The sequence below is a fragment of the Epinephelus moara genome, chromosome 11 (genome assembly GCF_006386435.1).
Source record: "Epinephelus moara isolate mb chromosome 11, YSFRI_EMoa_1.0, whole genome shotgun sequence".
In the NCBI taxonomy this organism is placed as follows: Eukaryota; Metazoa; Chordata; class Actinopteri; order Perciformes; family Serranidae; genus Epinephelus; species Epinephelus moara.
Window position 1 is genome coordinate 28466904 of NC_065516.1, and position 26033 is coordinate 28492936.

General features: G+C 39.4%; 2 protein-coding genes across 4 annotated transcripts in view; both read right to left on the reverse strand.

Annotated features, from left to right (window-relative positions):
* LOC126397979 (copine-3-like) lies at window positions 1–16704 on the reverse strand. Of its 2 annotated transcripts, XM_050057118.1 has the most exons (17): window positions 16569–16704; window positions 11111–11305; window positions 10735–10914; window positions 10492–10566; window positions 10284–10355; window positions 9994–10074; window positions 9782–9871; window positions 6941–7039; window positions 6659–6745; window positions 6026–6085; window positions 5695–5828; window positions 5448–5502; window positions 5238–5289; window positions 4626–4759; window positions 4175–4411; window positions 3941–4067; window positions 1261–1402 (listed from the first exon to the last, which is right to left on the reverse strand). In XM_050057118.1, the coding sequence occupies exons 2-16, from the start codon at window positions 11267–11269 to the stop codon at window positions 3945–3947; spliced, it is 1638 nt and encodes a 545-aa protein (XP_049913075.1). In that variant the 5' UTR covers window positions 11270–11305; window positions 16569–16704; the 3' UTR covers window positions 1261–1402; window positions 3941–3944. The 2 variants fall into 2 exon arrangements, with proteins under 2 accessions (XP_049913074.1, XP_049913075.1); XM_050057117.1 differs by lacking the exon at window positions 3941–4067 and having other exon boundaries at window positions 1–1402.
* LOC126397978 (copine-3-like) overlaps window positions 16569–26033 on the reverse strand; it is a 19155-nt gene continuing 9690 nt past the window's right edge. Inside the window, exons 12-19 of one of the 2 annotated variants that reach the window (XR_007570725.1) lie at window positions 24354–24487; window positions 23014–23068; window positions 22886–22937; window positions 22204–22337; window positions 21853–22089; window positions 19649–19830; window positions 19375–19526; window positions 16569–16705 (exon numbers count right to left, since the gene is read on the reverse strand). Coding sequence is in view for 1 of the 2 variants with exons in the window: in XM_050057116.1 (XP_049913073.1) it covers window positions 19477–19480; window positions 19649–19830; window positions 21853–22089; window positions 22204–22337; window positions 22886–22937; window positions 23014–23068; window positions 24354–24487 (798 nt within the window). In the remaining variant the exon portion in view is untranslated. Of the gene's footprint in view, window positions 16706–19374; window positions 19527–19648; window positions 19831–21852; window positions 22090–22203; window positions 22338–22885; window positions 22938–23013; window positions 23069–24353; window positions 24488–26033 lie in introns of those variants that run through there. The other variant, XM_050057116.1, reaches the window with a different exon arrangement.

Genomic DNA, 26033 nt, shown 5'->3' on the forward strand with positions numbered 1-26033 from the left:
TAGAGTAGGTGTTTATTTAGTTGCAAGTCTGAAGTCCAGAGTTAAGTCAATTTGGTTGTGAATATAAATCACTACTTTGTTAAAATATATATAGTGTTTTTAAATGTCATGAGATGAAGGCACGAGCAAAACAAAACAACAACAAAAAATCTTTCAAATTACCGTATAATTTCACATAGAAATATTGAAGTAGAAGCCGGCTGTTAAGTAGGTACAATATAATTTCTCTTTTGCATTGCTATCATGTTTACATAAAATATTGATAAAATCAAAGTCCAAGACAAAGATAACTATAATACATAAGGCAATGTCACAGTGATCGGTGCAAACAACTTATCCAAACAACAAATATACACTCAGTAAAATGTACGAGGCCATTTTCATAACAGTCAGTAAAGTGAGAAGTTTTATTTTCTCCTCTTAAGACAGAGTGAACTTCTAGTGTACAAACATGCATTTTAAACAAATGAAGCTCACCGATAATAGATTCTCCTTCTTTAACACTTATATGTCAAATCAAATATGAAACTTGATTTAAAAAAAGAAAAGGAAACTGATTAAAGTACAAAACAGCACCAAGGACACACTGTAATCCTCTTTGTTGTGTAAAATCTACAAAAGGCATTGGTTTAGGCAAACGATTAATCCATTGTGTATGGATCCACTATGTAAACATCACTGAATTGCATTTGATAGTCACTGTATTGTCCGAGGCCCTGATTTCAAAGGAAATGCGTGCTTCATTTCCCAGGGAAATATTAGAGTGTATAAACCAGTAAGTGGTTACTATAATATGGAGATGCTTGAGGAAGTATTAGCAGGAACATGCAGGACACATTAAGTACGCCAGCCCTTTCATACATACATACATTCTGACAGACTCATGAGATGACTGCTGTTAGTTGCCTCAATTGTTCCACATATACCTAGACCTTGGCTTAACTCATACTGGTTTCAAGTAATGCCCTAAACTCTTAAATTCTTAACAATCGTGTCTTGAAGGAACTGGCGGGTTTACATTTCACTGGAATTGGACCTTATATGATCACGTGACAAATAAAAACTGAACTGATTAACTGACTTGAGTCACATAAAGTCGTATGCAAGAGTCAAATTAAATATCTACATTAAGTGCACATTGAAAAAATGTTAGAAAATGTGTGACAATTACAATGAGTATGGCTTTAAAATATTAGTACATAGTATTTACAAATCAAACCATGGCTGACAGAGTGGATGCTGCATGCCATCCTCAAGACATTTCACTCGGGGGTGCGGATGCTGAGAGGTCAGGTAGAGGTGTGTCGCTGTGGGGTGGCCTCAGTTTCATGGTGTTGAAGAAACCCATCACCTGACCCGGGATTTCTGCCAAGACGCTCTGAGCAAGCGCTTCTTGAGGACACTAGAGGAGCAGAGACAGAGTCACAAGGTGAGAGTGACAAACCATGAATTTGGAGGAGATTGCAGGGGCACTAAATGGAGCAACCAAATAAAAGAAGCAGGGGGCTGCAGAGATGAGCAACAGGCATCTGAGTATTACATGATGAATATTTAGTTATTATTAGTATGATTAGAAGTATGTATAGCACAGTGTTGAAACAGGGAGAAACTCTGGAGTATACAGTAGAGATGAAACGGTATAAAAATGTCATAATACACTCATAGTGACCAAAATTATCCCAGTTATTAGTATTGTCACAGCATTATTAATATGTGATGAGAATGTCCCAAAAGTATTGACACTAAAACTGAAATAATTTCACCAAATTTTACAGTGAAAACCACAAATAAAATTAGCAGCGCTATGCACTTTTCGTTTGCATGAAAATTAAAATGATAATATCTAATATGTTATGTTAACATATGAAAACCAAAAAAAATGTGCTAGTCTATGTGATAGAGGCCCGAGTGTCTGCGTCACTGCATATGAGGACAAGGGACCAGTAGCATCACTGAGTTTGCTTGCTACACACCCACTTTACAAACCTGGCAACAGCAAAACAAACATAAACTGCATGCTGCACCTGTGTGTGGGAGACTGTTGCAAACTCTGGTTGATGCTTAGCATAGCATCAGTTTTTCAAAGCATGGTAATCAAACTGAGTTTTAATGATAATCAAAATTTATTATGGGGATTCTAACCATTGGGAATTGTGTCGCGGTTTATCATGAAAGCAGTAACCATTTCATCCCTAGTATACAGATAAACGATGCACATTCATGTGCAAACAGAGTGATGTTTCAACACTGACAGCTGCAACAGGTCACCAGCTTACAGCAGCTGATTATGTTCCTATGGTTAGAATATGATTTACTAAAAACTAGCCCAGGAATGCTCTCCACAAATGTTCCTGTAGTAACAGGTTACACTAGTGTTGTGCTAATGAGTTCAGTGCCTACACTAGTTACTGTACAGATTAAAGAAGTGTAGTGTAAACATACTTCCCAAAACATATAAATGGTATTGGTATGTATTTTGATCTTTAACCATAAGGGAATATTTTATTACTTTCTAGCAGAGAGTTGAATCCATACCGCTGTCATAACTATACAGTAAACATACGGCTACAGCCAGTAGCCTTTTTGTTGACTTTAACACAAAGACTGGAAACTGTATCATATGTGTATCAACTGGTTTCCTACATATTTTCCATATCAAAACTTTTCCAGACCCAAATTACCAGACTTTAAGGTAGATTTTTCATGTCGGGTTTGGTTGGGCCAAAAATGTTTTTTTTAAGCCTCTTTTTAGAAATAAGAGCCAAAACTGAGTTGAAAATAGTAAAAAAAAAATGTAATGTAATTTTCACGGCGTCTGTGCCCCTCTTTTACTCACGGTATCAATGGAAACGATGATGTGTGCAGCCATAAATGTGTCCTTACTCAGTTTACTTGATAACTACTGATAAAATTTACCGATAACTACATCAGTGTATCGCTCATAAATGTCATCAAATCAAGGTTGGTCTAGCCCGCACCCGCTCACACAGTGGTCAACATTTTAATTGTGCTAAAAAACACTCTGCTTGTATGATCAGTTTATTTTTAGAAACTCTAAATATAAAATTTTAGAAAACAGAATACGGATAAAAGTCTGGAAACACAAATATTTTTTTCCCATACTTATCCCAGCCCCCAGGAAACCTGCTCAGCCTTGCTTCCAATTTTCCCCAGTAGCCACTTGCGGCTAAAAAGTCCCTGCTGCCCAAATAGCATTTCTCCATAGCCACCACTGTTGACAGGAAACTTTTTTGTAAATCTTTCCTTAGGCTGAGAAGAGCAATTTAAAAATCTATGACATCATCACAATATACATCCATAAGATAAGCAAGAACTTGCAGTCAGGATATTCAGTGGGCTGCATACTGCGAAAGTAAACTCGGAATCTATAAATATTTTTTTGGCGTATGCACTGGCCGCAATATCTAATTATTGTTATAATTCTATGACTTATCCAGACCTGGAAATTCAGTTAACTAACATTTCATACTATTCCGAATCCACACTGTGAAGGAACTCTGTATCTGGTTTCTTTAATCTGTACAGAAACCGATGTGTAAAAACATTTGCATATACCATTGCAGTTATATGGACCATTAGACTTTTTCTTGGCTCTGAGCAGTTGCCAGGCAACCAGCGGAGACTCCAGGAAGTTTCTGCTCACTGCCAAGAAATAGTCTTGCATTAACCCCCCTGTGAGAGCATTCATGAGTTAGAGATTTCAACAGAGTATGTCCACAGACCTTCAGTGCATGATGACATAACGTGAGGCATACTGTGAAGTGGACAGGATATAAAAACCCTGAAAAACAGGGTGGTTAGTTAAGCTAACTAGGTTGTATAATTATGCCTCTGGTCAAAATCAAATCATACAGCATTGAATCAAAGGTGGGGAGGAAAGAGGGGAATGAGGTTTGTTGGGTACTGGGGGTACTCCTACATTTCTAGGAAGGACTGGGTTCGCTGGGGGGTTCGTTGGGGGGCTTCAGGTCAAATAAATTGAAGAAGGAGGCCACTTGGTCAGGCAACTCTGCCAGTACGCTTTGGGCAAGGGCTGGAATGCCTGCCTGAAATTAGATGTTCAGACATTCGTGCATTATTTAAGGATTTTTAAAGACTTAAGAAGCTTAGGTGGTGCATGCCAACAAAGACTTTGCTTTATGATACAACTTACATCACGGAACTGCCTGAAAGGCACAAACTGCACAATGTCCCGCATGGCAGCCTCGCCTGTGGCAGAGCGTAAAATTCCATCGTCTCCGTCCAGGAACTCCATGGCATCGAAGTCTGCTCCCCCTACTCCAACAATGATGATCGACATGGGCAGGCGAGAGGCGTTGACGATGGCACTACGTGTCTGATCCATGTCTGTGATCACTCCGTCAGTGATGATCAGCAGAACAAAGTATTGCTGTGAAACATTGAAATAAGGGGGAACAGCAGAAACAAAATGAAGTGGAAGCACTTTTCACCTTCACTGATTGGTATTGTGTGGAAAAGAAGAACTAAAATGAAGTTGTCCCTGTTTAGTGGCTATTTCCAAATCAAAACTACAATAACAAACATTTGTACACAACAGCAACAATTACAGCATTCTGATTGATTTTAGACTTCCAGTGACTCACAGAGGCAGTTTCCTGCTGCATGGCTTGCCGGCCAAAATGGGCTACATGGTTGATGATTGGGGAAAAGTTTGTGGGACCGTAAAGCTTCACTTGCTGCAGACACTGCTGGTAGGCATGGACCACACCCTCTACACCTAAAAACAGACGCACAGGTAAACAGAAGTAAGTCTTACAGGATTATTTCACACATATTTCCACTTAATTCAGCACCACTGAAAATGGACAGCACACTGCAACATGATGATCAATGATGAAATGATTGATATTTTCTGTATAACTTTTTCAGTGATCGATACACTGTTAATTCTATCTACAACAAAACAGAGACATGCTGCAAATCCATTTTTGCTTGCTAAATGACTCGGACACCTATTGATTATCACAATTGTTGTCTATAAATACTTTGGTGACTGACTAATCAACTGATCAAACATGTTTCCACAACTCGTTGCACAAGTTACATATCTGCTTTGAACACCCCATGCCAAAACTTCAGTGGAGAATCAAATGATGCCAATCTCATGTTATACTGTGCCAAACTACATCTGTGAACAGTCAAATGCCACGTGTCACAGTCTGTCACACTGAACACACAACTGTGTATATTTTTACCTGCACAAAACGGATCTGATGGGTTGAAGTTAATGGGAAACTCATGGCTGACCTGCAAACACAAACAACTATCAATCAGGATCCCACATCAAGTAGACTTGAGTCACATCGATCCAAAACAAGCTTTTTTTGTCCTAGAGAATGTAATGATCACATGGAGACAGGCCTTTACAAATATCCAAGCATGTTTTAATTAACACAAACACTCACATGCCATGTAGGAGGGATCTTGGCTCCAAATCCAAAAGCAGGGAACATCTTGTCACTACAGAAAGTGAAACAAAACAGGTGTTATCGTTCAAGTAAGTTGACATACAGAAGGGATGACACTACAGCTGGACAGAAAAAACTCCAAAAACACACAACTATGCTGAAATGGTTCATGGTGTACTGTTCCTCTACTTTGTTAACCAACATAATACCAAACTATTACTACATAATACCAATATCTCTGTACCTGTCATAGTCCTGGATGACGTTTCCCACTGCCCAGATAGCGGCCAGGTACTCATTATAGCCCTGAGGGTTGATGTAATGGAGGGACTGAGGGGTTCTGGGATCCCCGTTGGAGCCTGTGAAATCAATAGCAATCTGGCCCAGAGGGATGGGTAATAAAAGAAAACAAAAAAAATAAGATAATGCTTGATAACATCATAAAAAATGTTTCTTTTACAACACATTAAATCCTCAAACAAACACTGTAACTAAAAAAAGATATAAGTATTTTTTTTTGTTTCTTCAAAGATGCAAAGAAGGATTTAAGATTAAAAAAAATGTGTAGTACTCACAGTGAAGTTAAGCTGACAGCCGCCCATTATGTAATCCAGGAAACTATACTCCTTCACTGTCTGAAAATAAATATTGGTGACAGAAAGTCATTGAACTGTTTAAAAGAAATAATGTAACCACATATATGCTGAGGTACTGCACTGTGGTGTTGCTTGCACATTTACCTGTATTATTTCAATGTTACAACACATAGCTAGATACAAACTATTGTATACATCTGCATATGGTGAATGGTATTGTGCCTTTCTTGTCTTCCGACTACTTAGAGCGCTTTTTTACCCTACAAGTCACATTAATTTTTTCACACACACAATGTCTGAATGTTTAGGAGGGAAGTGTGCTCATTAACCAACATCGCTGCCAGATTGCCTACCTCAATAACTTCATATAACATAGCTCATGGCAGTGAGTCCCAGTGGTGTGTGCATCACTTTTTAGTGTCCTCTGGAAACAGTTTCTGCTGTGAGCTCCATGCAGTACTTTTTCTAAATGCTGTGCATGTGTTGTCAAATTGATAAAGATGTTTCTTCAGGTGCTCGTGTTGTGTCTATTTGCATATCTTCCTAATTTGCAGAGTACTAAAATACTAATCAAAGAAAATAATAAGTTCATACAAAAAGAAACCACAGTACCTTGCATTTCTTTATTACGATAACCCCAGAGTTTTTGTATCCTTTCTTCTTCTGTTTCTTCTTACTGTTGATGCATTCAAACTCGGCCTGAGAGAAGCACAAACACACCACACACGTGTCAGGAACAATGTGTACATTTTTACTTTAAAAATGCCAGTCAAGCATCACAAAATGCTTTTAATGAAAAAACAAATAGGAGAGATACACTGTTTTGTCTATGCTTACGGAAAATGTCAAATCTGGGACATACCCATGCAAAAAGATAAGGCAAATAGAGCTCACCGCATATGTTTGTGATGCCTGCTGAATTGCACAGAGTGAGGTCTCAAAGGATCCAATAAAGTCATGAGATCCACTGCTGTTGTAGTCATAGCAATCTACCTGGAATACACAGACAGTTCGGAGAAGCACCACAAATCCAGTCAATTCTCTTTAGAAAATGTATTTTTATATCCAACTGATAAACTATCATCAGTGTGTGAAAATCAAAGCAGATGAGACAAAAGCATGCTTTGGGAGTGAAGATCAAATATAAGGCAACACCCTGATATTAAGATATCAAACAGAAACACACACACTAGCCTCCTAATAGTCAGACAGAAGGGTAAAGGTCCCACTACCTCCTTTAGTGCAAGACACACAGAGTACCTGCTCAGAATCTGCACACTGCAGCTTCTGAGTTCCTTCAGTGTTGAGAAAACAGGCAAAGACAAACAGATCTAGACACAGCATGGAGCAACCAGTACGTATTAGACAAACTGTGTGACGCTACAGTCAGTCTACAGGATGAATAACTAAGAAAGCTTATGAATAATTAAAAAAAGGGATCCATCTTAATGGAAAGCGTCTACTTTCTAGGAAATTGGCCCATTGGTTGACTTACTTGTTGATACATAATCAATATTTGCCAGGTAATTTAAAAAAAATCAATATTAGGGGTCGACCAAGTCTTGGCACAGACGCAATACTCAGCATTTATACGATTGCTTTGGCTCTGATGCTTGGTTACACGTCACACCTATCAACACTGACAGATAGTGTGACGGGCAAAGGTGAATGCAGATGCAGACTGGAGCGAGCAGAACTGTGATTTTAACATAAGGCAGCAGATATTACTGATGTTATAATAAACATATTCTTCTACACTGTTGTTTTTAAAACAGACCAGTGTTTCCACTGGTAACATTCTGCTGTTAGTAACAGTAGTTACTGCGAGAGTTACAAGGAAAGGAAGAGGGAGTGAGACTGCGCCTGGATGCGGCAAGAGATGTGACCAGATGATCCATTTTGTAAAGATACAGCTCAGTGACAAAAAGTACAGACATTTCATACACCAGATGTATATGACTCAGACCGTCCGATACGCATTCAACTCTGTTGGCCCTGCTCATTTGATACAGTTGTCACCCTGTTTGTCACTGTAGACAATCGAGTCTGCAGTGTAGTTCATGCACTTTACTGATGAACCGGAGAACTGTAGAGTAACACTGTGCTTTATGATCAAAGGAAGTTTTTGTATTGTGTCAGAACTTCCCTCTCCCCCTCTCTGAATGAATGCAAGGTCTGAAAGTGCAGTATGGGAGTATTACACTCAACCAACACTATGAAAGGCAGTCTGCAGTACATGCAAAGAAAGGTTTCAGCATAGGATGAGCAATGGCTCTTATTTTGTTTTTAGATAACTTGAAATGTTTTAAAGATAATGTCCAAAAAGTTCTCTTTTGGAGCATTTACAGGTAAGAGTCTGTACACGTCACGTCTTTAACCGCCTGAAAACCGCGAAGTCGGACGCTGGGCGCTACTTTTGTGCCTTTTCTGTGCCAACTTTCAAAATAAGGGCACAAAAAACGCGGCATGTGTAGGGCTCTTAATGGAACACATGCTTAAAGGAGTCAAAACAAAGTTTTCTTCTTAACTGCTTATTTATATGGGTTCCAAATATCTGTTATCTGTCCCCTTGATTACTAATTATCGGCATCAGCTCTGAAAAAACCATATTGATCGACCCCCAATCCATATACTGAATGACTGAACGCCACTAGTGCCGACAGAAAAATGTGTTACTTTTCATCATGTGGCCTAAAAATGTATATATTTCATATGCTTTAACAATAAAGTATATTTAATATTAAATACCTGATGAAGCCAGATTTTTTTGTGATCAACAACACATGAGTTCACAGTCTACTATCACACATAGGCTTCATATCCTGTGTTAAAAAGGAAATTAGTAAGTTCACAGTATATTTTCTTTGTATTGTATCAACTGCGCTGGATATCCTGACTTATAATTTAGCTTGACACACACTCCATTTTGAATTAATGCTTGTGCTCCATTGTGTTACTTAATAAACACAATGGAGAAGTTCAAAGAAAGTTAATGGTTAACCAGGGACACAGGATGATTGTGGTGATGACGCTCTCATCATTTAACAGGTAAGTTGACCAACGAGCCAAACTCCTCTTTTTTTTTTTTACGCAGTCCTTTAAGATAGATTTAGATGCGTCAAGGACTTTGGCCTGTCCTGTCACAGACACTGCATCCTTCACGTGAAGAGTACTCACGTTGGAAACAGTACACTCACTTGCACTGTAGAGTGGAAAGCATCTCTTCCTGACAAGTGTGCTTTTACGGGTTAGAGGGTGGAAACAAAAAACAACATACATAAACTAATACTAAAATGCATTTCCTTATTTGCACTAAGATAATCACACCCTTAGATATATACAACAAGATGCAAGCATTAAAACACAGGCAGGGTTCCCACTGTAGCCTTGATCCGGCGTTTCCTTGATCTTACATGACAAACGTAAAATGCTTCAATGATCAATGTCGATGTTCAAGAAAAACATTTTGCCAAATCTCACAGGCCATTCAATGAAGCTAATCCAACACTCACAGTCATTAATAGGTTATAAACTTTTACATTTGGAGAAAAGTTCCAGGCAACTTTTTATATATGCATACACAACTAAAGCCAGAATGAGACGGGAGGGATTATTTAATTTCCTCCTAATAGCAACCCTTCAATGAGGACATGCAGCGTGAAAGAAGACAGAAGAAAAAGGCTGTCCTGTCATCAGTCACAATGCGTTACAGTCCAGGTGTAAGTGTGTGTGTACCTTTATAGGTTTCTCCACGTCACCTCCACATAGCGACTGCATCGGGATGCGGAATGGTCTCCACACTGGGTTTAGGGTGTTTTTCACCACCTGTATAACAGCACAGATTAAAAACAACTTGTATACACCTTGTAGTTGTGGCTTTATTTGCCCATGCTCTGCCCAAGAACCCATAGACTGGATAGCATGGTACTCAATGAGTATATCTGCACCTCTGTCCTGTGAGCGAGCTGCCATCCAGTTTCTGTCTGCTTGTGGAATTCCAGGAAAGGGTCAGACTTGCCCCAGAAATCCTGGAAATAAGTGAGAATGTGCAGGTGATCAAATGAACTACTTAGTAATTAGAAAATACAAAATTTCAGAATGTTTTTCTAATCATAAAAACTTATCTCCAGTAGCAAAAACCACAGTAGCAATTCAGATTTTTTTTAACTCCAGTAGGATCATCTACAATATTTTATTATTTGTAAATTCCTAAACAAAATTCAGATACCCAGGATACCTTTTTATCCAGTTTTCTACCGGCAGCTTCAAATTCCACCACCCTGTTGTCTGTTCTTTCTTCAGCACATATCTACAAAAACATGAAACAGCACTGTGTTGAAAAATGACACAAAAGTGCAAATACATCAAGAAACACATGGACACTTAAAATCAAATATCCTTAAATGCTCCAAATGTCATCGCCAATCTAAACTATAGTAACTCACAGTGATGGTTCCTTTCCCTGCTGGTCTCTTGTCCTTCATGACAAGTGGTCTTGTTAGTTTCCTTGAGGACACAATCTGGACACAAAAACACTTTTCACTGAAAATGCCACAGCCCAAACACCACTTCAAATGATAATTCTTGGAGAAAGAAAAGCACTAATATGTGTTTAACCCCAATGAAGAGAGAGAAGCATAATGAGTAGGAATTTGTGATGATTTTTGTAGTAAGCAAAGGGGGCTAACCTGTCCCAAGGTACACTCCAGTTCTCCAAGGAAGTCCGCATCTTGCAGACTGTGGTTATCACTGTCAATGTCGTACACTTCAAACCTCAGCTTCTGCACCATCTCAAAGTAGTAATCGATGACAAAAGTCTTGGAGAACTTGGGATTAAGGCAGTTTTTGATTTTCTCCGTCCGGCCAATCTACAGATACATGTTTCACAGTCAAGGACTTTTTTTGTACATAGTCTCTGTCAGACACACTTGTGACTCAAAGCAGCCTGGCACTTACATTTCCAAATGGCAGCAAATATAGTTAAGTTATCATAATGTCTCCCAGTACTGGAAATACTTCAAATTCTGAAAAGTGAAAATAATTATGGCCTTTTGACCTACTTACCTCACACCAGTGAGGCCCTGAGCTGTTCATGTGAAGCACACACAGAGGGTCAGACTTTGAGAAGGTATCCATGTCGAGCAGATTATCACAGGAGACGCTCAGTGCCACCTTGGTCATACAGTCACTGACCGCTGGCCCCGGGGCTCCTACTGCTGCCATCACAGCTGGGAGGACACACACCTACTCACACACAAACTGAAGAACAGAAACACAGATCTTAGAAAAATGGAAGGGAGCATTTAACATTCTAACACCTAGTGCTGGGCGGTATACCGGTTCATATCGAATACCGGTGTTTATTTTTCTTATGATATGAATTTTTCATATACCCCAATACCAGGGAGTATGTAGCGTACACAATGTTGGGAACGCCGCGCGGCGGAACGTAGCGCCACAGGACACTGTTTGACAGGGGACTGTTTTGCAGTTGCACTAAACAAGTATGTGAGGGCACAACTGCGTGTTGAGCGGTGAAGATGGATAAAAACAGTGAAAGTTCCGAAACTGAAGTTCCAGAATGAGAACATGACACAGAAGAACTTGTACCGAAAAGAGGAGCAGTGTCTGTTGTTTGGAAGTTCTTTGGCTTTAAAAAAAAACGACGTCGATCAAACAACAATTCTCTGCAAATGTTGCAGAGCTAAAGTTGTAGCCGCAGGAGGCAACACGAGCAATTTGCTTCGCCACCTCAGCCGCAAACATGTCTTGGAATATCAAGAATGCATGAAACTAAGATCTGCGTCCTCCACGTCTGCAGGTAACATTAGCACTGCAAGAGAAAAGTTGAGTCAGATGTCACTTAAAGACACGTTTGCTAGGGCGACTGCCTACGACAAGAAAAGCAAACGGTGGATTGAGATTACCAACGCTATCACTATCCACTTAGCCAAAGACATGGTACCGCTGTCATGCATTCTGATTCCTTCACTTCATTAGAATCATGAGTGCCACCTCTTTGTAAACAGCATCATTTTGTGAGGCCATGCAAACCTGTATTAATACTAGTGTGGACATTAATATTTTTCTACAATATTCACTCCTCATGACAGTAAAATAGGCCATTCTAAGCCAATTTACTGCAGCAATTCCTCTCTAAATCATTAGAAAATGTGGTTAACACCCAGTCGTGCATGAAAAAAAAAAAATACCGTCATATACCGTGAAACCGATATAATTTTGAAAAAAAAAAAAGTGATATAAATTTTTGGTCATACCGCCCAGCACTACTAACACCCATAGCCATCCAAGTTGTAACTGAGCTATGACTTTGAACCCTATCAAACTTGGTCAAATGACTGGCTTTTAAAGTCTGCCTTTTCCTTAGCACTCCTGATCCATGGAGTCAAACTATGCAAAGTTTAAAACCATGATCACAAACCACTGTTTAAGAATGTGCAACTGTTTTCACTGATTTTCAGTTTTTATCTTGTGTTCTGTAGGCTTTTCCCTGTTTTTAATTTTGTATTTTATGTTGTGTAATCACTTTTGACTTGTCTGTCACTCGATGTCACTGTGAATAAGAGCAAACTTAATTTTTCAAACTTATACTGACAGCTGCAGTTTCATTTAGTCAGTTTAGTCCAAGCAGTCTAGCTCAAAATAGGGCCCAACCCAGGAGAAATTGCAAGAGTAGTGTGTCATAGTTTTTACTGGTCCAAATACACTCCTGCATCATATATAAAAGGATACCATCATGGATTTAGTGGAACATTCTGTTTAAAGGTCAAAAGCAAAGTGTAAGCGTTTTACAGTGACACAGTCTGGGTAAAATGGTGTTAATATTGGAGGGTCTGTGTACACCTAGCACAGTACCACTCCACACTGCTCCTACCCAACAGTCAGGATGGGTTAAAAGCAGAGCATGAATTTCCCTATGGGGATCAATAATCAATAATCATTTCCCAGGGGGATTTTTCAAGTATCAATCAATGCAGGGGAAAGCACAATGATACTGATCTACCAAGGCAGAGAGACAATCAGTCTCAATAACAATAAGAAACACTTAAATATTTATATATACAGCAAAATGACTATCTACCCTCCACCCTGCCATGTTTCACAGCTTCAGAGTGTATCATCAGGTTCAGAAATGGATGGGAAACTTGCTACCACCGGGGTTGGAGGATCCAAGACTCATGCCTCAATCCCATTGATTCTGGCCAAAGCCCTGCTCATTAATTCTTGTTGGAGCTTGTGCACTGAAAATGTAAGTCAGGATGCCAAACTTTGTGCCGTAAATGCCATTATCGAGGACTTAATTGCTACCTTGCCTGTTCAAACTGTACAGGTGTTTGCCCAAATATGGTAGCATAAGATTATATGTAGGCCTACAGTCAAGGCATGTTTCAAACTTGGTCTCATTTAATGTTTCAGTCTGAGTGCTAATATGCATCATGGTTTTCATGGGGGGGAAACATATTACAAAGAAAAAAAAAATTCAGTGATAATATGATTTCTAGGAACACCCTAGAAACCAATGTATAGACATAAAGGATATTAAAATAGCATGTTAGCACGGGGATTCTTAATAAACAATGAACAATGTTCAGAGGCAGAGATATGCACTTCTTTGTATGACGCTGTGACACAAATGCTCCAGATTTTGACCCCTAAATTTACCTTGATCCACTAAGTATACAATGGCATACTTTAAATATGTTATTTGGACAGCCCGCTCGGGTCAAAAGATACAGACGACACCGTCCCAAAGGCCAAGGGGGGCCATGAAAAGGTCTATGGTTGACCTTTAAATTGGATTAAGCACAACAGTTTAATCACTGACTTGAATCACTGCAAGTTATATGTATCTACATGATAAATAAATGTATTCTAATCACTAAAACACATTTCAGCATGCCATCTGATGCTCCCACCCCCTGCAGGTATTGTGAAATGGTTCAGTCCATCTGACAGAGTGGGTCAGTTGCGTGATGCGCAGAAATCACAAGCAGTGTTAATGTAAACATGTGAGGCGAACTGCAGCCTGACCAGCACAGTCTGAATGTTTCACCAAAAATCAGGGACCGCAAAAGGAAAAGTCAGGGTACAGAGAGAACAAGACAATGAAAGGAGCAGAGAGGCAATGGGCAAATGTCTGGCAAAAGAAATGTGAAGAAGCAGCAGGTATGACAGGCAGAGCTGATGGTGAGAAGTGAGGCAGAATAATTTTTAGCAAAACAAAATCTCTCATATCAGGCTCAGTTTTAAAGCTACAGTGAAGACACTGGGACACTGGTATCATATCAAATGACACGATCTAAGGCATCCATTGGTACCAACCATGTTATGCTATCTTGTCGGAAAGGGGGCCAAATAACGCTCCAAAATTACGCTAAATTTTGGCAAGAAAAAAAGAAACATTGCCCTATTTAAAATGTGTATTTAAATATTTGTGCATACTGGGGTCCCTAAACAGTCTATACTCTTTGCACTGTTTCACTTCAGCATGCAATGTGAGCATTATTTGATTAAAGTAGCCTCAAGATTGAATGAATAAATGAAGAAAAAATATTAGGCCTATTTGTAGGGGTGTGCCATATCATCTCATTCACCTGATTCATATCGTGATACTGGTGATATTTCCACTTATTGACATTGACATCATACTGTTACCCACGGCAACAACAAGCATGGCTGAAAGTTAAAGTATTACAGACACTGCAGTGGCTCCAAAAAAAGGAGCAGCTTCAGTAGTGTGGAATTAACTGTCAGGGACAACGTCTCTCCCTCTCCTCTCACGTTGTGCACACAGGAGTCGGTGTCATCAAGTGATTTTGTCATAAACCTTTGGTAATGTAGACCTCATGGCTCGACAAAAAACAACAAACATGTGACTGTGTGATAGTTGTGGTATCATAACAGCCTGTCACAGGTTACAGCGTGATGATTAGAGGACAAATGGCAGAGCATAAAGGTCCATGTGGAAAAAAACAACAACTCAATAATTTAGGATTTTACTAAAAGAAGGAAATCACTTGTTGATTTATATATATATAGATCCCAGGGGACATTTTTGTATTTGGGAGCTGTTTAAATGTGTTATTTGTGGTAGATTTTATTTTGTTGAACTATTAATATTGTAACGGAATCTGAATCTCACTCTGAGTTACTGTTGTTTACAAACTAAAGAAATGAGAGATCATTTTTGTTTAGTTTTTACTGAATATTTGAGGGAAACTGTAAAACTATATCACTTATTTTGTTGCAATTCTTTTTTCTTATATGAATAATAAAATATTTTTTGACTTATTTGTCATATCATCAAGAATATCATTATTGCAAAGATACCCTGAAATATTGTGATATTATTTTAGGGCCATATCGCCCATCCCTTCCTATTTGGTCACTTATGATTTGTTCTTTTGGATAAACACCTTGCGGTCATTTCCTCAATCAATGTTTGATTTGACTTTTCTGTAATCATTCATTTGAGGGCTTTTTTTCAGCCTAGGACACACATGTGGAAACATGATTCATTTTGCACAGTGGTATGTGTTTGTGCCCCTCCCCCTTTGGCATGAGTGTGAATGAAGAGCCCACTTTGGCAAATGTTGTCCCACTCTTTATGTGTCCTAATGGCTGGCCTGTATTTGGATGTCCCCACGGATCACAAAAAACCTTGAAAGATAACTATGATATTCTCCCCGGGTCTGAAGAACAGACTGTCTGGACTAGTTTAGCTATCTCAGTGTGCAGAGTCTGGCAGCTGACACGCCCAGTTAACTTCATGCCCAAGAACCAAGCAAACACGCCAAACTGCATTCAAAGATCATGCTATTCATTGTTTGATAATTTATAAAAGTACTGTTTGTATAACACAAGGAGATTAGATGATTCGTACGGGTTGTTTGGTAAATTCGGCCAACACATTATGCACTTACTGACCCTTTAGTTTCAATAAAATGTAAGATTTAAATGAAGCTACGCGCAGTGCCAAACAGCGGTGGGGTTTTTCCTGGCTATCCTGTGGATGAGACGTCCAAGACTGGGCTAGCGTTAGCTGAAGCTTTCAATAGATAACGTTACGTGTCAAATCAAAGTAAAACATTAACTTTGATTATGTGGTCAGTCCATTATAAAGAGATCTGACTTATGTTACGTAGTTATTTAAAGCAACTTTGATGGAAGGAAATCTAACGGACCGAGCTGTGGGGGCATAACGTTAACGTTACTAACATAAACGTCTAAACGTTAGCTAACGTTAGAACAGCCATCAGCAACGGTTACACTGCTGTTAAATATACAACGTAAGAGTGTTACGAGGTTTTTCTAACGTTAGCTTATGTTAATTTGAACGAGCTAACGCCTTTTAAGTAAAACATAGGCAACGTAACGTTGACCGTTAACGTTACATTTCAGTCCCGTAAGTAGTAACGTTAGCTAATAAAACCGTCATGTTTAACGTTATATATTTATGGTGACAGTGGAAAAGACATAATGTAAAAGGGAGTCTTCGTACCTTGTTAGCTGGCTGACGTTAGCTGTGAGTCCTGTGTGGTTTGATGTGTAGCAGTGACACAACCGTGGAGAGGGAGCTCGCGCTGCGGTGGGCGGTGCCTGGTGCGCTCGATTCCAGTTAGGGGGACACCCGTCAGTCTGAGCAGAGCAGAGCAGAGGAGAGCATAACACTCATCATTTTTATCATTTTGTAGGATTTAACAAAAATATAGAGAGCAGCTATTGACATATAATCCATCTTTAGGCTTACAAAATGGCCACAAACACAGCTACAAAAGTGGAGATTTGATTACATATGAGAGAAGTGGGATTGTGTTACACTTTGAGAAAATAATGCAGTGAAACCAAAGGCCTTTCGCCCATACACAAAGCCTAAAACCAGGATTTAGTCAAAGCTGATGTAGTCAGACATAAAGAGAGCATCGCTGAGACCCCAGCTTTTATTTGGTATGCATTTTTAATTTCTGACTATTTGGGAATGTAGGATGTCATAAGTATAAAAAGATGTCCTCATATGGAGACTAGGGGTCTTTTTTTAGTAGTCGCAAGCATGTAATAGATTATAGAACAGTTTATTTTGATATCTGAACATTGTTGTGCCAAAACAAAATTACAAAAAATGTAACAGCTGTTGTAACTGTGAGGGTTAGAGGTCATTGCTCAGGTCCAAATCTAATCTAAAGGGTTAATTTCAATGGCCGAACATGGATGTGCAAAAACAAAATTGCAAATAATGCAGCTTATTTAAAAACCTTGTGATTTATTAATTTTGTAACTCTCTATTAAAGTTTCCCGCTTTGTATTCCAGTCTGCAAATGTCCTTTTTTCCTGTAGGAACAGTCCGTCACATATGTAATTGCCCTGTGTGAAATGCTGGGATAATACAATAATAAAGTCCCAGTGTCCTCAAGTGAGTACTTCCTAATTAACAGCATTTTAGCTCATTACTGTTACTAAAGTTGATAACATTTGTATGCCATATCAAACAACAGACATAAAATTCTAATCAGATTTTGTACCTTGCCCACTTCTGTGTCGGGATGAGCTGTAGACTGAGCATAAAAGTGTCCACAAACAAGGACAACAGGTATAAGTTAAGCAGAATGAAGTCTAAAGTGCAGGAAACCCAAAATGTAATGTCCTCATGCGTTTACATTTACATTTAAAATTGTATCTGTTAGATGCTGTTACTATGAGATTGCTTATTTGAAGACATTGGGAATTTATCATCAGCTTGCTGAAGGACTTTGTGACTTTATTATCCATGACAATGTTTCAGTTTTTATACTTATCAGGTCCTATTAATCCCAAATAGCTAGGAGATAGTAAAAATGCTTACCAAAGAAAAGTTTGGGTCTCAGGAGTATAAAAGAAGCAAAACGTAAAAAAATTATATAAATTATAATTATGATAACATTAAAATATACATATAAAAAGGCTAAATTAAAGTGCAATTTCAATTAAAAAGGCAGATATGAACATAAAGTCTTTGGCCTGTTTTTAAAAGTAGTTACACTTGGTGCAAATATAAGGTCTTTTATAAGTTTGTTCCAACAATGAACGGCAAAATAAGTCAAAGCAGCAGAACAGTCAGCTGATCAGTTCCTAATGAGTTGGTCAAAAATGTAATTAGATTCTCGGTGAGTGAATGATTTATACACAACCAGCAGTATCTGAAAGTCCATTCTATGACTGACTGGTAACCAGTGCAGACACCTGCTTTCTTAGTCTTGATGAAAACTCCAACAGCTGCATTCTCAATGAGCTGAAGCTGCTTTAGTGTTTTCTTTGAAAGACCTAAGACCATTATAGTCTAACCTTCTTGAGATGAAGGCATGAATTAGCTTTTCTAGATCCAGTTTAGACATGTATCCTTGATGTCTCGCTATATTCTAAAGGTGACAATAGGGTGACATTGTTCTTGACTTGAAAATTGAGATCGGAATAAATGACAAAAAAGTTCTGACTTGGTTTGTTGACTTTAAAGAAATGGAGTCAGTGTTTAGCCATTCTTCTCTAGCACCAAAGACAGCTACTTCAGTTTGGTCTTTATTTAATAGAAGAAAAATTAACAATAATAAATAATTAATAAAAATTATGGTTCACACAGCTGTTTATTTGGTCAATGCATTAATGCAGCAAGTGTATTGGAGCAGTCAGTTTGTTAAAGTGCTAAAGTTGAGTATCATCCACATAATTATGATAAGCAGTATTATTGTTTTATAAGATTATGCTTAGTGTTGTGTTTACACCACACATGACGCAAATTTTAACTTCGCCTTACTCGCACAAGTTTGAACACTAGAATATATTTCTGTTGACTCATTTCATACGTGCGAATATCTCACGTCATACGCGCATGAATGGACGAAAGAACTTCCTCTGCGTCATATGTCGCCAGAGGATCTCGATGCTGATTGGCTATCGCAGCACAAATTGGTTGCTGAAGTTCAGATTTTTCAACTCTTGTGATTAAGATGCAAAATTGTGCTACTCGCTTCATTCATGCCACTTAATTTGCGTATTTCCTGTCATTAGCGCCAAGTACATCGTGCCACCCAGCGGAAATTTGTGTCTAATTGCGTCTTTACGTTGACTCTACATGTAATTCACTCAAGTCAATTGTTTCATTCGCACCTGGTGTAAACACAACATAAAAGGAGCATGCACAGGTTAAAAAACAGAGGTCCAAGAATGGAGCCTTGAGGAACTCCAAATGTCATGCTAGGTCGATCAGATATGTAGCTGCTGGAAACAAAGTATTCCCTGTCTTGTAGATAGGACTTAAACAGCTTTGGAGTATTTACAGAACATGTTGAGTAGTGATAGTTGCTTCAGGCAGAGATCCAAACAGGAATGGGATCATTTGTAGGTTGAGAGGGTCCTGATCTTGAGTCTTCTTAAAAATCCTAGCTTGAGAGGAATCCGGTGGGATTGCATTTCACCAGTACCTGATACGCTTACATGTGTCAAATAAAAACTCATTGATCAAATATCTGTTAAATACATATTAACCAATGTTGGGACATGTTTGAAAATAACAATGACTATGGCTTTCTGCTATTGTTACATGGTATTTACACATTATTGCAGGCTGGATGTTGCATGTTGTCCTCAGGAGACATCACTGTGGAGGCAGATGCTGAGAGGTCAGGAGGAGGTCTGTCACTGCAGGATGGCCTCAAACCCATGGTATTGAAGAAGCTTGCCACCTGAGCTGGGACTTTTGCCAAGATGTTCTGAGCAAGCACTTCATGAGGACACTGTAGAGAAGCAGTAGAGACAGAGTTACGAGGTGAGAGTGATAAACGAAGCTCTAGCAAAAGTTCAGTCAGGAAGACAATACTTTTCATGCTCAGCCTCAGAGTCAGCAGCCACCACCACCACCACCACCACCAGTGTCTGGACTCCTTGGGGGGATTCATCCTGTTGCCACTCAGATGTCTCTCGATCACAAAATATCTCCCTCTGGTGTCCAAGCGCAAAAGACTTATGTTAAATCTTAATCAGCACAAAGCATCTGTTAATCTGTACACTCATATTCTGTATTAAACATTGTCTTTACATCATTCGTCTGTGTCTCCTAATTGAAATACATATACGTGATGTAGAGGGAGACAGTAGGGGAACTAAATGTAGCTATAGATAAACATGGCATATTTTTGTGCAAACAGAGAGATGTTTCAACACTGACAGCAGAAGCACTCTACTATTTTACATCTTATCCTACTGCCAGTCTTAAAGCAACTGCTCATGTTCCCATGGTTACGGGCCTAATAAAAATGTTGTCAGAAGCTTTGAAAAAAACTTTCAAGCTTTTAAGCTTTCTATAAAGTAAATATATCATTTTAATAAGGCAGTTGAGCTGCTAAATTTGTGCAGTGATGGCTTGGCTTGTAAGAAACCTACAAGCCACTGAAGGGCTGCTGTGCCGGTACTTTCCAAATTGACGCGTTGCCTTTGTGCAGCATGTCAGTGGAACAGTTCACAGTTCAGATTTAGGCACACTCAAGAGAATTTATCTTTAGACCAACAGGCCTATCCACAGTTTGGAAGGCGATCTGCAAGCACTTACGTATATCCATTAATAACTTGCATGCAAACAAACAGATGACTCCATGGTATACTACATGTGGCGGTAAAGAAGCTGTGTGCCTGTTCCAGTATACAACATACCCCGTCTGTGATTACTCCTTCACTTGTTGTACTTTCCATATACCGCCTACTGTCCAAAGAGGGAACTACGACAAGTGAAAAACATACCTCACAGAGACACTAGTCTCGCCACCAGACAATCAGAGATCTCCACCTTCTGATAGTTAAGCAAAGCGTCTAAAGACTGACTTGTGAGTCTACAGAGACACATACTAATGAACACAATACAAAAATGGCTCCAACACACCAGCCCCTGATTGTTGAAGCAGGCAAACATTAGATTTAAACTCAAACCCAAGGAGCCAAAATGGATGTAACATGTATACAACTGTATGGAGACAAAACAGACCATGTATACACCAAGCCGTGTTTGAGTTGGAGGTCAATATTTGACTGTCCAGCCCAAAGAGCTTGCAGCCTTCTACAAAAGACAAAACTCTTTGTTCGCAGATGCACAGAGCGCATAAAGCCTTTCTTGTCTTAGAATGTTTCCAGAAATCTGCCAAGCGGCCGAGAGCCACAAGGAGCTGCAGAGTGGACCACTAACCATCCGATCTAATACAATTCTTACAGCATATAGGCCGTTTCAACGGCTGTTGACAACTCTTAGGGTTCCAGTATGTCAAGGGTTTGGTAGCAATCAACATGTCAACACTGGCCTTTATGTGGGGAATCTGGACATCAGAGAAGAATGACCACTTTGCCAACTCTTCCTGTGTGGCAATATTGCTGGCCGCCGGTGATTTGACCAGCTGAGTTGCCGGTGGCACCATCAGCTGACTTCAGTTGAGCTCAGACTGGTCAGTTCATACCACTGCAACTTTTCTCTGCAACGTTCTAAAACGTCTTTGACTCATGGTCGCGAATCTTTACTCTGAACTGGGCTTTAGATACACCTTGATCCCGAATGCCACATGTGAGTTGAAGTGAAAGTGAATGTAGCTACACTTGGCTTCTCCTCTGATACAACTCATGTCTCCATAGCATTATACTACTGATATGGAAAGCCCCACCCCGCAAGTTGAAAGGATTTGTTCCTTAGGAATGTGACGTATGAAACCATGGCTGTCTGAACCACCGTTTTTGAGACTGTCTTTGGTCAAATGCAGTTTCAAGGCAGAAATTCTTACGTTCTGGAACTGCCTGAAAGGCAAAAACTGCAGAATGTCGCGCATGGCGGCCTCGCCTGCTGCAGTACGTACAACTCCATCAACTCCATACAGGAACTCAACGTCACTGAAGTCTGCTCTCCCTAATTCAACAAAGATGATTGAAATGGGCAGATGAGAGGCGTTGACGATGGCCTTGCGAGTCTCATCCATGTCTGTGCTCAGTCCATCGGTGATGATCAGCAGAATAAAGTATTGCTGTGAAACATCGAAATAAAAGGGAATGACACAATAAATAGTGAATAATGTAGGATCGATTGATACAGCAACAATTACAACATTCTGATTGTTTTTAGACTTCCAGTAACTCACAGAGGCAGTTTCCTGCTGCATGGCTTGCCGGCCCAAATGGGCTACGTGGTTGATGATTGGGGAAAAGTTTGTGGGACCGTAAAGCCTCACTTTGTGCAGACACTGCTGGTAGGCATGGAGCACACCCTCTATACCTAAAAACACACACGCAGGTGAACAGAAGTAAGTCTTACAGAATTATTTAAAAAATATTTCCAATTAATTCAGCACCACTGGAAATGGAGATGTTCAATTCAAGGACTGAGGACAGACTGCTGAGTAATTTTAATTTCTGGTTAAATGTTGAAACAAACATTATGTTAGAGAAGTGATTGATCTTTTTGGTACAGTTTTTTCAGTGATCGATACACCGTTCATTCTATCAACAATAAAACAGATACATGCTGCAAATCCATTTTTGCTTGCTAAATGACTCGGACACCTATTGATTATCAAATCTGTTGTCTATAAATACTTACATGACTGACTAATTTACTCTAATGACTAATCTCCGACTAATCATTTCTCCACTTCTTGTCGCTGAAGTATGCTTTTGCTTCTACCGTAGAAGAACAAATGATGCCAATCTCATGTCATACTGTGCAAAACCAAATTTGTAAACAGCCAAATGCCCTACATGTCCCAGTCTGCCTCATTAAACACACAGCAGAGTGAGATCACATCAGCGGCAGTCTATTATTACCTGCGCAAGATGGATTTGATGGGTTGAAGTTGATGGGAAACTTGTGGCTGACCTGCAAACACAAACACCTATTAATCTGGATCCCACATCAATCATTCAACTATGTTTTAATTAGCACAAACAATCACCTGCCCAGAAGGAGGGATCAGGGCTCCAAATCCAAAAGCAGGGAACATCTTGTCACTACAGGAAGTGAAACAAAACAGGTGTTATTGTGTCCAAGTAAATTGACATATACAAGGGATTACACTGGAGTCCCAGGTCTTGGGCATAATCTCGACGTCATAGCAAATAAGAAAAAAATACAGGCAGAGAGCAGAGATGTAAGAGCTGACACCAGGATTTCTTTTAACTATCATCTGTTCCAGGCAAATTACTGCCAGTGTTTATCTTACAGTACACACACAGTTACATATAGCCACATGCTAACATTAGGGCAACCTATAATCTTGGTTGCAGATGTTGTTAATTTCTCCCCAGTGTGGGATCAGATTGTTGCTGGAACATGTTCGGTTGTGAGGATTTTGGTTTAGAAGCTTTTATTGATTATTTTTCACAGTAGAAAGCCCTGCTATACTTCGTCATAGTCATTACACAAGCTGCAAGTAGGGTGCAGAGATGGTGAGAGTGCAGATGCTGAAGAGCTGACCGGTAAGAGCTGACTGGGCTTTTTCAGTAGGGGGGCTTGTCTATGTCACAGTGTATGGAAAGGATGAGATTTTTTTTTGTGTGTGTGCTGTTGTGATTTTTCCTTCGGCAAATGACTGAGTTATTTATTCATACTAATTGTTTTCTTAAGTTTTGTCCTCAGCTGGAATGATTCATATTTGTGATTTAAATACAGTAATATTTTACATAGGCTTATAATTTTTAAGGCTGTAATAAAGAATGTTAGCCTACTGAGTATGTGTCAGTTGCTGTCAGAGTAAGTGAGCTGTCTTGTTTTCATTATATATGCTTCCACTTGGAAATGTTATTAGCCATCACCACATTGATTACCATTTTCTATGCTGACGACACACGACTGTATGTCTCTGTCACACCAAATGCCCCTGATGCACTGCATGCTCTGAATGCCTGTCTCACTGACATTAATGTGTGGATGGGTTAAAATACTTTAAAGCTAAATGGCAAAATACTGACATTATTTTATTTATAATATAGCTAATACCTTGCTGGTAGTCAGGTTTGAATTCACAGCTTTGAAAGCTGTACATTTGTGAATTTCAGCACCTAAAACATGAATTAACTTAGAAAAATTTGGGTTAAAAACCAAGTCCCGCTTTGTGAAACACTCCTCTGCACTTAATTTTCTGCTGGGCACAAACTGCCTGCTGGTAGCGGGGACATGGACCATGGAAACACTGGATTAAATGTGTATACAAGCGTATTTCATGCAACATTTTGCTCCTTGTTCCTCTAAACGATGATAGCCAACATAATACTTTATGTATAATAATCTCTGTACCTGCCATAGTCCTGGATGACGTTTCCCACTGCCCGGATAGCTGCCTGGTACTCGCTACAGCCCTCAGGGTTGATGTAATGGAGGGACTTGGGGGAGCTGGGATCCCCGTTGGATCCTGTGAAATCAATACCAATCTGCAGGAATGAAAACAGAGAATATAAAATAAAATAACACTGACTACATCATAATAAATGTTTCCTGAACACATTAAATATCCAATAGACACTGCAATTAAAAAAACAAACATGAAGATTTAAATATCAGGGGCTGGTTGCACAAAACACCTTAAGTTAAGATTTTCCTTAAAGTGCTACTCAAGGTTTCATCAAAATAAAATTGGTTGCACAAAACACCCTTAAGTCTTTCTCCTTAAGGTTTCCTTAGAATGTTCACTTAAGTATCTATGGTCTTCTCCTTGTCTTGGTCTTGGTCTTGGTGGAGCTTGATCAGCTGTCACAGCTCTGTGTGCGGAGGAGGCGGGGCAGGAGTGCTGGTGTGTGTGTGGAAAACCTGCCTCTGCTGGATTGCACAGCCCGACCAGCTGATGAGGAGATAAAAGTCAAGATAGCTCTCCTGAATGCCCGGTCCCTATCTAATAAGACTTTTGTCCTTCGTGACTTTTGTAACTCCCATGCTCTGGATTTAATGTTTATCACAGAGACTTGGATGCGTGATGGGGAAGTAGCGCCCCTTATGGAACTTTGTCCTCCTGACAGCAGCTTTTTCAGCTCCCCTAGACTGACTGGAAGAGGAGGGGGAGTTGCCTCACTTTTTAATGACAGTTTTAAATGCAAAGTGATTTCTTATTGTGATCCCTACACCAGCTTTGAATTACAGCTTTTCATGATAAACAAACCTTCGGTTGTTTTGATTGCTGTGATCTATCATCCACCAAAGTACAATGATAACTTCATCTCAGAGTTTGCAGACTTCTTATCCAGATTTATTTTCCAATATGAGAGGATATTGATTGTTGGTGACTTTAATATTATACTTAAGGAATCCTGAGACCTTTGCACAAAAGACCTTAGCAACCAAAGCAAGATAAAAAAAAACTTCAGGTACCTCTGACTCCATCTTAACTGTAACATGACCGATGGTGATAAATGAAAAAAATTAACACACCCCAAGAGGAGTGTTCTGCAACAAGGAGAACCCAATGGATACACTTGAGTGAATTAGTTTTCATTGCTTCTTCCTACTGTCATTTTCTGTTTTCTGGTATTATTGAATCAGATTTACTTTGTAGTCTGTGCTTTGTATGATTGTATTCCTCCAAAAGTATAATCTTTTCCTCCTCTGACCAATATGGTTTTCTTGTCTTCTTTTCTTCTGCCATTTTTTCACTATCTAACTATAAGCCAACTGTGTGAGGCAATGCCAGACATCACAAGTGTGAGTTCAAGAAAACAAACAGTCTCCATGTAAACTGTGAAATCTCTTTAAACGCAGTACCGTTTTTCCTTACCTGAGGACACCTTGCTGTTCAACTGTGTAAGTCCCTCCGCTAAGGAGAAATTAAGCCTTAAAGGGAAATTTCGGTTTATTTCAACCCGTCTCCTATCGTCCTAAATTTGTTTCAAGTCACTAGTGACATAGAAATAATAGTTAGCATGTTAGCCGTTAGCCTAGATACAGCCATAGCGTCAGCCCTGTTAAAACGTAATTGAACGGGCATCC

Excerpts from the sequence above, each read along its gene's own strand:
- LOC126397979 (XM_050057117.1), bottom strand. The coding sequence starts at position 11,269 with ATGGCAGCAGTAGGAGCCCCGGGGCCAGCGGTCAGTGACTGTATGACC. Across the intron at positions 10,915-11,110 it reads CAGGGCCTCACTGGTGTGAG|ATTGGCCGGACGGAGAAAAT; the intron begins GTAAGTAGGTCA and ends ATGTATCTGTAG. Across the intron at positions 1,403-4,174 it reads CTTTCAGGCAGTTCCGTGAT|TGTCCTCAAGAAGCGCTTGC; the intron begins GTAAGTTGTATC and ends CTGCTCCTCTAG.